This window comes from Protopterus annectens, chromosome 2.part2 (assembly GCF_019279795.1).
Source record: "Protopterus annectens isolate FY-2018-M chromosome 2.part2, PAN1.0, whole genome shotgun sequence".
NCBI classification, from domain to species: domain Eukaryota; kingdom Metazoa; phylum Chordata; order Ceratodontiformes; family Protopteridae; genus Protopterus; species Protopterus annectens.
The window spans coordinates 647,554,207-647,568,393 of NC_056730.1; the positions used below are offsets into that span (position 1 = coordinate 647,554,207).

Sequence of the window (14,187 nt, forward strand, 5' to 3'; positions counted from 1 at the left end):
GATAACCACATCGCCACAACAGTCAGGAGATCCTTCTATGTGGCACACCTCATCACGAAGGGCTTTTCATCCAGAAAAAGGAGGTCATTGTCCCACTGTACTCATCCCTCATTAGACCCATTATAGAATACAACGCCCCATTTGGTATGTACCTCTCAAGACATCTGCAACAACTGGAAAGGCCTCAGAAATACCTCACTAAAAGAATCACAGGCCTAAAGCAGATGCCCTACGCTGACCGCCTTAAAAACTCCAGCTATACTCTGTCGCATATCGTCTACTCAGAGGTGATCTCTGCTTAACATACAAGGCCATGTCAAACCCAGAGCTGTTGGACATGCTACACTTAAAGAAATCCCAATCCCTCAGAGCTACACGCTCCAGGGATCTAAACCTTGTCATCACAATAAACAAAACATGCTGGAGGGATAGGTTCCTGGCCCAGAGACTCCCCAGACTCTGGAATAGATTGCCCATACATGTCAAGCAGAGTGCCTCTTTGGACCTCTTCAAGAGGAACCTTGACGATTGGATGGGAGAAAGGAAATTCACCCCAGGGATCACGTCAGTCGCCCTGCTAGACAGGGATCCAGGAAAGTAAATAATGTGGGAAGAAATAGCCAGGGAATTGTTATGGCTAGGCTTGTATAGGCCCTAGGGCTGATAGCCTAGTACCAACCTATGAACCTATGAACCTACTTGGTTGCTTACCGCCTGCTCAGAGGTGACCTCTGCCTGACATATAAGGCCATGTCCAACCCGGAATTAATGGACATGCTCCACCTCAAGAAAACCAAATCTCTTAGAGCCACACACTCCAGTGAACTAAACCACAGCACAACAATAAACAGGACATGCTGGAGGGATAGATTCCTGTCCCAGAGACTTTTCTCGCTCTGAAACAGAATCCCAGTTTATGTTAGTCAGAGCCCCTCACTGACTCTCTTCAAGAGAAATTTTGACGAGTGGATGGGAAATCGTAAATTTACCCCTGGGATCACTTCAGTGGCCCTGCTAGACAGAGGCCCAGGAAACTAATTTAAAAGGGAGGCAAAAGCCAACACATTCTGACTAGGCTTATAAATGCCCTTGGGCAGATAGCCTAGTACCTACCTATGAACCTATGAACCCATTTGTCAAAAAGAAAAAAAGGAAAAGGAAGATTAACACCAGGGAGGTCCAAGAATCAAAGACAAATGTGGATTTTTATTATTAATTGGGGGTAAAGAATAGGTGCCATGGTAGAATATAAAGTTAGAGGAATCCAGGAAGAGAAAACAGCAAATCCAGACATAACAGTTTGTTTGTGTCTTTCGGCTTTTCTCGGTTAGGGGTCGCCACAGCGGAACTCCGGTCCGCTAATGATTGGCAGTTGATTTTTACGTACCGGCTTGCCAGGCCTGACGCACAACCTTCAACGAAGGTACGCCCATTCACGCGTGTCTCCACGCAGAAGATGCTCTAGCTGAGAATCGAACCGGACAGCGTCGTACTGTGAGGCGACAACGCTACCGCAGCACCACCACCACGGGTAAATCCAGTCATAAGAGTAACAATCATAAAACAGGCATTGAAATTTCTATGATGTGACAGTACATATCAAGTATGAGAGAGATACGTATACAGTTTTACTTAGTTCAAGCAGAGAAAATACTTAGGCAACATTCATCAGCAATTGCTTCAACCTGAGCAATTGGTTAGCAGTCACTTAAAGGCACAGTGCAGTACCACAGTTACATTCCAAAACTATTATATATAATCAAAAGACTATCTCTCATTATGAAATGCAAGGAAGCAGCCAGAAGATTTGCGTGCATTTTGGTATAGGTAAATGCAGTACCATCATCCTGACTCACATTTATCTAAGCAGATATAACAAAATTTATCAAGAAGCACAAATAAATCCATTATCATCTATCATACCTAAAACCTTTTAAATGACATACACAAAATAAAAATGTAGAAATGTAGTTAGCCTACTGGGCACATTGGCGTGTTGGAAGGTCTGACTGACCACAGCTCGTTGTGGGGACAAAGGGACAGGATAAATGCAGGAAATCCTAAAGATAAGTAAAAACTAGAGGTGGTATGTCATATTTTAACATTTAAATGGCAAAATACAGTAGAACTGTTTTGTGTGTAGGGGCGTGGAAGGGATACAAGGTGAAATGATATTTAACTAACCTGTATCCACTTCAGGGAGGCAATGAGTAGAAGGAAAGGAACCTTTGACTACAGGCCTAATGTTCTATAAATGGGTGAGCAGACACCATCAGGGATACTTTTGTAAAACACTGACTGCACACTGCAGTCAATCTCTGTGGGCATGTGCAACCAGCAGGTCTGTGATCCTCACCAATTTAAAAGGAACTGAATACCTGAAATGTGATACAGGTGGAGATTTTGCAGTAAGATACTCCAATACTCACATTTAATAAGTAAAATTGTGCAATAAAAACTGTGTCACACTTTTGCAGAACAGTACAGCTTCCTTACTATTCAAAATGAGATGTCACATGCCTTGCTTGATTTGCAAATGATAATGCAAGTAGCTGTGCAGTAGAGATGAGTGCTGATCTTCAGGGAAGAAGAAAAGGCAGACTGAGGCACACATTTTGCAATACAAAAGTCACTTTATCTGGTAGCTTCCTCAAGCAGTTGAGGGAATCCAGATTTGCTATAATTCTCGCTACAACATAGCATCAAAGTGTGTGTGACTTGCTACAGCTTATTGCAGTGGTCAAAGGACATAATAGGTAAGCATTAGTGTAGCTGCCCTTGGAGTCCATTTTAATCCTAGTCAATTTTCCTTTGGGTGCTTGAATTAGCTTATCCCATTTGATTTTAGATTGGCCTTGCCCATCCCATCATTGATAATTATATATTGCACCCTAGTCAGAATAGTGGCATTCTCTGTGAGGTATACTTGTCCTTCCAAAACTTTTTTTTAAAAGATCCATGGACTGAGTGTTTTTGATGCCATTTGACTTGTTGATGCACAGTAGGTCCAGCAGTACTGGGTCAGAGGATGCCTTATATGCCAGACACAGGTCACCTCTTAGCATTCTGTAGGATACTGAGTATAGTGAAATTGCTTTAAGGTGGTCTATGTAGTACATATTGTTTAGACTTGTATTCCTTGTATAAGCACATAGAACTGATTAATAAGGACATAGGAAACCTCCAAACACTGGACTTACCTCAGTTTGGATTCATAAAAGGCATTTCATCCTTAGCCTTTTAGACTTTTTTGAAAAGGTCATTAAAGCAATGGGTGAAGGTAATACAGTATACGTTACATACCCCAACCGTATCTGACACATTCTCCAAATCAACCACAAAAGAAAAGCTAACTAAACCGGAAATAAACCCCTATGGCACCCACAGGACTGACAGCTGGCTCACAGAGAGGATGCAGAAGATCAAAATATAGGAGGTTACCTCCACAAAGAGATCAGTCATCAGTGGAGTCCCCCAGGGATCTATGCTGGGACCTCTCCTATTTGGAATCTACTTCTCTGAAGTAAATGCCAATATCAAAGGGCCCTAGCTGATTAAATTTACAGATGACTGCAAGCTAGGAGCAGTTATTGAATCCCCAAATCACTTAGCCAAACCCAGTTAACTCCACTGAATATGTGAAAACATACACCAGCACACTACAACAGCATGTAAACAGCTGCACTTGTGCAAATGTGCCCTGTAGGAAAAAGCACAGGCCATACAAAGGCCCAAACAAAAACTGGTATCAAAATCATGGACTAAATGCCAAAAATTGCATTACCATATCCTTTGGGAAGTCATGTACCCCGGAGAACTACCAATTGACAATACACCCCCTGAGAGTTGACTTAGTTGTTCAGGATTTGAGAACTTTTGTGAACAGTCATCTGCTTTTGTCCAACATGTGTCCAGTGTCATAAGAAAATTCTTCTATATTGCACAGCTTGCAACAAAGGGTATGCAACTAGATCTACAGTTATTGCCCCCTCATTACTCAGCCTTTATTAGGCCAAGCAATGAGTATAATGTCCCATTTGGTATATAAATGTGCAGACACATGCAACAATTGGAATACCCACACAGATAGCTTACTAAAAGAATACAAGGCCTAAAGAACATGTCCTACATTAATCAACTCAAAGCTCTACCACTATACTCTGTATACTGCAGACTGCTAAGAGTTGACCTGTGTCTAGCATACAAGGCATCCTCCTACCCAGCACTGATGGATTTACTGCACATCAGCAAGTCAGATGACATTAGAAAAACTCTGTCTAGGAAACTAAACCTCTTCTTCAACATCATCAGAATGGTTTGGAGGGACAGGCATATCTCTCAGATGATACCACTGCTCTGGAACAGACTCCTCATCCAAATAAAACAAAGTTTATCCCTGTCCATATTCAAGCACAACTTGGATCTATGGATGGGAAACAGAATGTTTACCCCAGGACTGCCCCCAGTACTACTAATGGGTAGAGGCAGCTCCTAAATGCTTTATCCCATGCATGTGTCCCCTCCCATTATCTATGGTATGATCCCAGCTACTGTCATTGGGGTAACTTATAACTATCGACCAAGGGATGGGTAAGGCCACTCTCTAACCAAATGGGATAGGTTAACTCAAGCATAAAAATAGATATTGGCTAGGCTTAAAATGGCCCGTAGGGGCAGGTAGCCCAGTACTTACCTATGAACCTACAATTGAAAGATTCATGTCTATAGATAACATGATGATTTGGTTTGCTTCTTTATTGTTCTGTAAAGTGAGTGTTGACATTTTGTGTAAATTGTGTGCAAAATTCAAGTTTTTGATAAGATTTCCAATCTTTTTTTACTTCAAAATAGTGTCATTAGTAAAACGGATTATCATGTGTCAGTTGAATATAACTTGCCTTTTTTGCCAGTTATAAGTAAACTTCACATGTTATACAAAATAATCTATAACATTATTTTTCATGTTGTTAGCAACCAGTTTCATATGTATTTCTAAAAACAGGCAAATATGCTACCTAATAATGACAATGCAGTTCTTTTCTTGATAATTTAATTTACAAACTTCAATTTTTAAACACTTAAGCATCATTTAATGTTGTCCATTTTTCTCTTTTAGTTCTCAGTAGCTATTTTTTTTCTTTGAGGTCTAACTGTCTGCATATTCTGCATCATAGATTTTCAGCTCATGATCATAATTTTGAAATTCTTTCTGTATGTCTATTGTGAAGTATTTGGGTTGGCTGGAATCCATTTTCAACTTATAAAGCCTCTTGCAGCTAAGCAGTATATATGAAACTGGTATTACGTAAAAAAAAGTCACAAATTCTTATAGACAGGCAGGGAGCAGACAGCCAGATAGAAAGGGAGACAGAAAGAGAGAGAGAGAATGAAAATGCAGGAAGTGAGACAGACATATTGACTTTCACAGGGTTTGTTATATTTCAAGAGACATATTGCATGCTGGTAAAGATATCTGGATTGGAAATAAATGCAAAAAAAAAAAAAAAAAAAAAGTAGCTATATTTCACTGTGATTAACTGATACATGTGCATCTGGATGTGTCAAAAATATTGAAATAACACACGTTCCAATCATTGATTATAATTTGTACCTTTTTTTCAAAACATTTTTTATAAATTTTTATAAATGTGCAATGTTTACAGAGAAAAGGAAGACTTTCAATTATATTTGCTAAAATGCAACAGTAACATTAAGAAAAAAAAGAAGTTATGTACTCACCATAACATTCCATCTGAGTAGTTGTACTTCATTTGTCTTCAACCTGTGGGTTACAGATCCGTATTGGATCCGAGCCGTCAATTTTTACTAGCATCAGCTCCAAGCTCGAAACTCCTCCCCTTACCCATAATACACCTCCACTGTCTTCCATCCACAGATCGAGTTTGCTGAACTTTATACTGAGAACCCGACCTAAAAGATTTCCTTGTGACCTATCCTGCAGCCCGTAGGCTGATCATATGCCAAGGTCCGGGGGAAGGAGGGAGGAACGGTCGAAGACAAATGAAGTACAACTACTCAGATGGAACATTATGGTGAGTACATAACTTCTTTATCTGAAGTAGTTTACTTCATTTGGTCTTCAACCTGTGGGACAGAGTCCCCAGGTACTAAAAACTCCTGGGAGGCCCTCATGGAAGGATATTCCAGAGCACTGTGGAACCAAAGGATGCTCTCCTTCTGGAAGTTAAATCCAATTTGTAATGAGAAATAAACGTATGAGATGAGGACCAAGTAGATGCAAAACAAATATCATCCAACGACACTCTAGACCAAAAGGCGGCAGACGTAGCCATGGACTTAGTGGAATGAGCTTTCACCCGACCTGGAGGAGACATGCCTCTGTCCTTATAGACCTGCAGGATGCATGAAGAAATCCATCTGGCTACAGTGACCTTGGAGAGAGATTTCCCCAAAAAGGGTTTATAGAAGGATACAAGCAATTGATCAGATTTACGGAAATTTGTGGTCCTGTGTAAATAGAATCGTAACTATCTATGAACATCCAACATGTGGTGTTTGTATTCCATCTTGTTAGTAAAATTAGGAAAAAACACAGGCAAATTGGTGGTCTGATTTGATATTGACTGGTGATGCTACCTTAGGAAGAAAGGATGCATTGGTTCGAAGGGAAACCCTATCTTTGTGAATAATCATGTAAGGAAATTTGATGGGCAAGGCCTGTAATTCTGAAACACTTTTTGCAGAGGTAATAGCCACCAGAAAAGCTGTTTTCCAAGATAAAAATTTCAGATCTGCAGTTGCGGCATGCTCGAAAGGTGCAGCGATCAAAACATGAAGAACCATAGTAAGGTCCCATGGGGAAACAGGATCTTTGACTAGGGGGCATAACAAAAAGGTGCCTTCGATAAAGGCTTTACACAGTCTGGAAGAGGCTAAAGAGGCAGAATTCTTGCCCACATGAAAATGAGAGATGGCAGCCAACTGAACTTTTGACAGTAGAAGAACTAGCTCCGTGTTGAAAAATATCAGCTAGAAAATCAAGAATGGCGGAAATAGGAGAAGTGAAAAGGTTTAAACTCCTTTGAGAGGCCCAAAATGAAAAACATTTCCACTTGCTGTGATAAACCTTCCTGGTTGAAGACTTATGAGCAGCAACCAAAATAGATCTAACTGAGGAGGATAGTCCAGGAGTCCTAGCAATCATGGGAACTGGAGCAGCCAAGCCGTAAGCTTCAGGCTGTCCAGATTTGGATGAGGGACCCCCGAAGGGTGTGAAATTAAATCCAGAATGGGATCTAGGATCCAAGGTGGAGCCAGAAGGTGAGACCAAAGGAAGGGAAACCATACCTGGTGAGGCCAGAACGAGGCAATGCGGATCACTTTGCTCCCCAGTCGATGAGCTTTCTGTAGAAACCTCAAAACAAGAGGTACTGGCGGGTAAGCATACAGAAGACTGGGAGGCCAAGCATGAACTAAAGCATCTCTCGGGGACTCCCCCGGCAGGGGGTTCAGAGCGAAAAACTTCCTGCACTTCATGTTGGAAGGAGATGCGAAGAGATTGCAGCAAGGTTGACACCACTCGCTGAAGATCTGTTCTGCTACTGACCGACTCAGAGACCACTCATAAGGCATCAGAATGGTCCGGCTTGGCCTGTCCGCTAGGATGTTGGACTGTCCCGGAAGGTGCATTGCAATGAGAAAGCGACCGGTGGAGATTGCCCATTCCCACACTCTCATGGCATTGCGACAAAGAGGGTAAGATCTGGTCCTCTCCCTGTTTGTTGATATACCAGACCACTGACATGTTGTCTTACTGAATAGCAATCATCCCCAGAGGAAGAAAGGCATGAAGGGCCTGCAATGCTAGAAGGACCGCCATCATCTCTAGGACATTTATATGCAAGCTGGTCTCTATGAGGGACCACAGAACTTGGACTGTCCTGCCCAAACAATGACTCCCCCGCCCAAGTTGGTAGGCATCTGTGGTCACTGTGGTTTATGCTAGGGCTGGAACAAAGGGTCATCCCTCCAAAACGTCCGGAGAGTTCATCCACCATATGAAGAATGACCGACAGACTTGACTGAATTGAATTATATATGTCAATGGCAGTTCCAACAGGAATCATTGTACAGCTAGAGTCCACTCTAGAATTCTCATGTGTAACCGAGCACACGGGAGAAGAGTTATGGTCGCCACCATCGAGCCTAGGGCTCTGAACACCAATTCCGCCATTGGAAGATGAGAACGGTAGATCAGAGAGACATGCATCCTCAGGTTTTGAACTCTCTTCCAGGTCAAGAATATTTTGCACTGAAGAGTATCTATCCTGGCACCAATATAGTCTATCACCTGTACAGGATCTAGGAGAGATTTGGATGTGTTGATTGTGATTCCCAAATGCAGGGCAAGAGTCAGGAAATAATCCCTGGTTTGGGAATGTAGACACCTGGTGGGAGCAGTGAGGACCCAATCGTCCAGGTATGGATAGACCTGAATCCCCTGAAGCCTCAGATGAGCTGCTACCACCGCCATCACTTTGGTAAACACCCTGGGGGCTGTGGTGAGACCAAAGGGTAGGGCTCGAAATTGGTAATGATTGACTCCTAGCTGGAAGCGGAAGAACCTCCTGGAGCTTCTGTGCATTTTATGTGATAGTAAGTATCCTGGAGATCTAACAAGCACATCCAGTCCCTCTCTTGCAGGTATGGCATGAGGGACTGTAATGTGACCATCCGGAACTTCTCTTTGGCAACTGACAGTTTCAGGGTAGAGAAGTCCAGAATGGGTCTTAAATCTCCATTTTCTTTGGCACCAAAAAGAACCTGGAGTAGAAGCCCAATCTGGACTGATCTGGGGGGACAGTTTCAATGGCTCTTTTTTTAGCAGCTTGGAATGTTCCTGTGCTGCTGCCTCCCTTTGCATGGGTGGAAGTCCAGGAGGTGTCTGGGAGATTTGGGGGAACCCACAAAGGGGATACAGTATCCTCTGGAAATGATTTGGAGCACCCAGTGATCCATTGTTATGGACTCCCATGCCGCTGGGTGCAAGGACAATCATCCCCTGACTGCCTCAAAAGTAGAGCAGTCGGGCAACCCCTCAGGGTTGCTGCCCGGGTCTGTCTGAGAAAGGTTCTCGAGACCCAAAGATCTGCGGACCCCCTCTGCTGCTGGGCTGGCATCCATTCTGTCCCACTCTGCCTCTGGGGGGGAAAAGAGCCCTGAGTGTCCCAGGAATACTGTGATTTTCAGAACCACATCTTCTTTTGCCCTCTCTGGTTTTGGGAAAAGGACCTTTGAGAGTTAGAGAAGTGGATCCCATTGGCAGACAGTGTCTTCCCGTCCTTCTCACTCTAGACTAATGTCTTCTTGACGGTCTTACCAAAGAGTGCAGAGCCGTCATAAGGGGCATTGGCAAAAGACACCCTGAAGGGTTCAGAAAATTGACATAACCTGAGCTAGGCATTATGCCTCGTGGACACAGTGGACCCAGCCGCCCTAGCCACTCCTTCCATAGCATGGGAGAGGAGTCACATGGACATGTTAGATACTGCTTTTAAAGTGGCCATCCTCGCAAAGAATGAAGCCTTGTCCTCCTGTGACATGGACATGGGGGTAGACTCCTCCAGCTCCTTTACCAGGTCGCGTTGGAGTCTAGCGACATGGGCCAAGTAGTTCAGCACCCTAATCAAAAAGGTAGCTGAAGCAAACACCCGCTTCCCTAGGTGGTCCATCATCCATGACTTTCAGTCAGGAGGGTGGACCAAGGAACTCTCCTGAGCAAGTTCCTTCTTAGTGGCTGCTGCTACCACCATAGCATCTATATGGGAGCCCTTGTTCCAAGCTGGCCTATCTATGGTGGGGCTAAGGATCTTGTCAGGCCTTTTTGGGATAGGTTCCATGGTGTCCTGTTCTTTCCATGCACGCAAGGTGACCAGATCCACCAAAGGATCTGCGGGAGAGGACACCCAGGAAGTAGATGGGCCTGTGCTGAAAGCCTCCAGGAACACAGACTCAGAAGAAAGTTTGGGGGCAGACTTACCTCCCCACTGGCACAGGATCTCCATGATGTCTCCAAATGAGACATCCTCAGGAGGTGACCTCGGGGAACCTTCTCCATCATCTAAGTCTGTGTCCTCGGTGAGGGACTCAGGGGATTCCAAGTGCCTCCTCTTGCACGTATGCTTGCAAGGCACCTCTCCGGTGGGGCTCTCTGGGGGGTGATCGCAAACCACTTGTTCCTTGGAGGAACCGTCTGGGGCTCCTCAAGCATGGGCTGTCCCTCTGGTAAAATGATGGGGACTGTAGACAGAGCCGGGGGGGGGGGCTGGGAGAAGTCCAAGTGGGTGGTCAGGGGTCTTGATCCAGCAGAGAGAACCCTTTCTACCACATCAAACACCGAAGAAGAGCGAACCTCCTAAGAAACCAATAAGGAGGCCGGTCTCCCTGGGTCCAATGAGAGAATCAGAGCTGGGGCTGAGGTGGATGGAGCTCCAAGGAATGGAACCTGGCCTGACAAAGTCAAAGCCAATGAAAAAGGTTCCACTCTCTCGGATTCGACACCCAAGCTCTGGATCCGAGAGCGGCTCAGATCCAAAACGCTCCAGGCAGCTGTCGGCATCGAGGAAGCAGGTACCGTTGGCGCTGACCCCCTGACCATAGCCAACCTCAGATCCGAGTACTTTGAATCTGAAGGTCCGATCGGAGAAGGAGATATGGGTTGATAAAAGGGAAGTGAGCTCTCCCCTCCTGAGTGAGGGGGGCTGGCAATACCCCCATCTGGATCTGTGTATGGATAAATCGCCTCATCATCTTAACCAGATCCATGTTTGACAAGGAGCGGGTGGACCGTGACAAGGCCATGGACTCTGATCTGGCGGGCCGGGGCACTGAGGCTCAAGAAGCTGGACATGTCTTCTCTGGCTCTGGGGAGAACCTCAGAGATCGTAGCCAAGGGGAGTCACAGATCTGTAGTGTCTTGGTCAGAGAAGCGAGGTCCAGAGACCTCTTTCTCTTTTTCCTCATCTTCGACTATCTCTCCCTTTCTCTACCTCTTTTCTGCTCTGCTACCACAGGCTTTGGTACAGGAGGATGAGTCCCAGCCTGGGAGAGAGGAGAAGCCAGAGGAAGAGAGGAGGGAGAGGCAGCCACAGCAGCCACTGTGACCGAAGCTGGAGATGAGGAAACAGATTCTGAAGGAGGAAGAAGGCCTTTGAGGGCCAACTTGGCCTTCCTATCCTTAATGGCTTGGGGGTTGAAGCCCGCACAAATGATACATTCCACACTAAGGTGGGCCACGCCCAAGCACAAAAAACACAGAGTGTGGCCATCCGCTGGACATAAATTATGGCCACACTCTGTGCAGTGCTTGAAAATAAGCTTTTCAGCCATACTATTTTTTTAGAAAGCTAACCTTAATAAAAAACAGGTAGGTTCTTTCTAAATAACACACACACCCACTCACCACATTCGTATACAGAAAAAACACTGAGGGGAAGCTACTACCTACACCACAGTACAAGCTACTCTAACGAACCTAAAAACACTAACACTAGATGCACCAAGTGAGGAGAGGAGACGGGGATCCTATACTAACACTAACTGACAGAAACTCAGAAAAATTTATCTACTCATGAAAGGTTTTTAACCTACTAACTAGTTGGAGCTCAGAAGACACGATGCTGAAGCAATTCGCGGCAAACGAGATCTGGGGATGGAAGGCAGTGTTGGTGTATTATGGGTAAGGCGAGGAGTTTGGTGCTCGGAGCTGATGCTAGTAAAAGTTGTCGGCTCGGATCCGATAGGGATCTGTAGCCTACAGGTTGAAGACCAAATGAAGTAAACTACTTCAGATCATGCTTTTAAGATACCTTCAATATTAACATAAATTATACTATGATGTTAACAACTGTAACTTATCCCAACAGCTTACATTCATAGTATTTTTTACAGCTTTCAGTTTTAATGTTTCTTTTTCATTATTACAAAAATTAGTGGCTAAACTTAGAAAATCTTTAGACAATGGTATCAAATCTTTTTCCATTTTTAAGTTATAATTTACCTAACAACTATGGGCAGCCATGGTGGTGCAGCGGTTAGCATTGTCACCTCACAGCAAGAGGTTCCCTGGTTCGATACTTGGCTGGGGTGCCTTCTGTGCGGAGTCTACATATCCTCCCTGTGGTTGCGTGGGTTTCCTCCGGGTGCTCTGGTTTCCTCCCACATCCCAAAGACATGCTGTAGGTGTATTGGACACTCTAAATTGACCCTAGGTGTGAGTGCATGTGTGTGTGTGCCTTCCGTGGAAGGTTGGGCACTGGGCTGGCAACTCAACACTGTAAAACTCCACTACTAATCATGAGCGGACAGGTGATCTGCTGTGGCGACCCCTAACCGGGAAAAGAAGAAGAAGAATTTACATAACAACAATATGCAAACCCTAAAACTTTTCAAACTAATTGCTATTTACAGCAGATGGAACAGGAACATTTGTTAAAGTGGTTGCTGTTATAAGAATACAATTTGTTTACTTCCTTCCAAATAATCGTCTATTTTCTCACAATCTATAAGCATGTGAATCCAATCTGCCTTAAATGTTTTATTACATCTCCAACATTTTCGGACTGTTTCCTTACTAGATTTAGATGTCTTAAAAGGAGTTAAAGAAGTTCCGTGTACATATTTCAATATAAAAAATCCAGTATAGGTGTGTAGATATTAAGCTAATAGATTTTACTAATAACATTTTATTTTCCCTCCAATAATTCATCCATTCCAAGTGATTCAATTTGTACCTTTGTAATTGTAAATGCCTGAAAAACTTTTGTTTTCTGTAATCCTCATGGATTTTTTTTTATTGTATGAATACTTTCTTAGGTATGATTGATCAACATCATAACCTGTGCATCCGGAAGTAATTTTCCTTGAGTCTTTTCTGTTTCTAAGGTGTCAGCATTCCAGTAAACTTACACAGCCTCTTAAATAGGAATTCAATAAATAAATACCACAAAGGGCCTGAAGCCCTATCTGATGAAGTAAATCAGACATAACTAACTAAATCAACCTTAAACCTTTATCTTCTTCTTCTTCTTTCTGGTTAGGGGTTGCCACAGTGGATCATCTGTCTGCTCATGATTGGCAGTGGAGTTTTACGGTGTCGAGTTGCCAGCCCAGCGCCCAACCTTCCACAGAAGGCACACACGCACACACTCACACCTAGGGCCAATTTAGAGTGTCCAATCCACCTACTGCATGTCTTTGTGATGTGGGAGGAAACCGGAGCACCCGGAGGGAACCCATGCGACCACAGGGAGGACATGCAGACTCCGCACAAAAGGCACCCCAGCTGAGAATCGAACCGGAGAACCTCTTGATGTGAGGCGGCAATGCTAACCGCTGCACCACCGTGGCCACCCCAACCTTAAACCTTTATAGTATACAGAATTTCTGTCAATTAGATTATAGATAATGGAATATTTCATGCAGACTACAGAGTCATTGGTTTTGAAAACTGTGTTGAACTATACAGTAACTTACACAATAAGCCATATAGTCCTTGTTAAAGTTTTTGACAGTATAATCAGTGAAAGCATAAAAACATATCTTAGCACAGAAATATACTAGTTGTTTTAGAGCAGGATGAGAACCTCACAGACACAAACTGCTTAATTCATTCTATTGCAGAAGGTTTATAAAATAGTATGTATAATTATGAACCTGTTACTCCTATGACACATAGCTGCAAACAATAAATATTAAGTGGTAACTGTTTGCCTTTCAGTCCCCTTCATCTTATTAGAAAGAGAAAAGAAGAACGTCAATCATCTTCGCTCCAGTCCAGTGAAAGTAAGTGACAATAAGGTGCATAGGTATATCATATAGTGATTGGTATGTTTTAAAAATAGACATTCTGAGATGGAAACTAATTGCTACAAGAGGCATTCTCACAGGCAGGTCCAGAAGACATAACAATGGTGCAGTAAGACGCTACACAGAAATTGAGCCACACAAGAAAATATTTATTTATCATATATTCCATCCTTTTCTGTCAGTTCAAACACTGCGTGGGATTCTGAAAGCATAACTCTAAGTCACACCAAGCTACTCCTGTTTTATTCCCACCTGCAAATTTTTCTTATACAAAACTGACTGAGAGCATCTTTCTGTCAAGGTTTTGGAAGCCCACCCTGTATGTTTATGAAATCTTAA

At 43.5% G+C, this 14,187-nt stretch overlaps 1 protein-coding gene across 1 annotated transcript in view; it reads left to right on the forward strand.

Annotated features, from left to right (window-relative positions):
* Window positions 1-14,187, forward strand: part of LOC122795753 (shootin-1-like) — a 944,918-nt gene that overhangs the window by 757,878 nt on the left and 172,853 nt on the right. Inside the window, exon 12 of the mRNA XM_044064066.1 lies at window positions 13,760-13,824. Coding sequence (XP_043920001.1) covers window positions 13,760-13,824 — 65 coding nt within the window. The remainder of the gene's footprint in view (window positions 1-13,759; window positions 13,825-14,187) is intronic.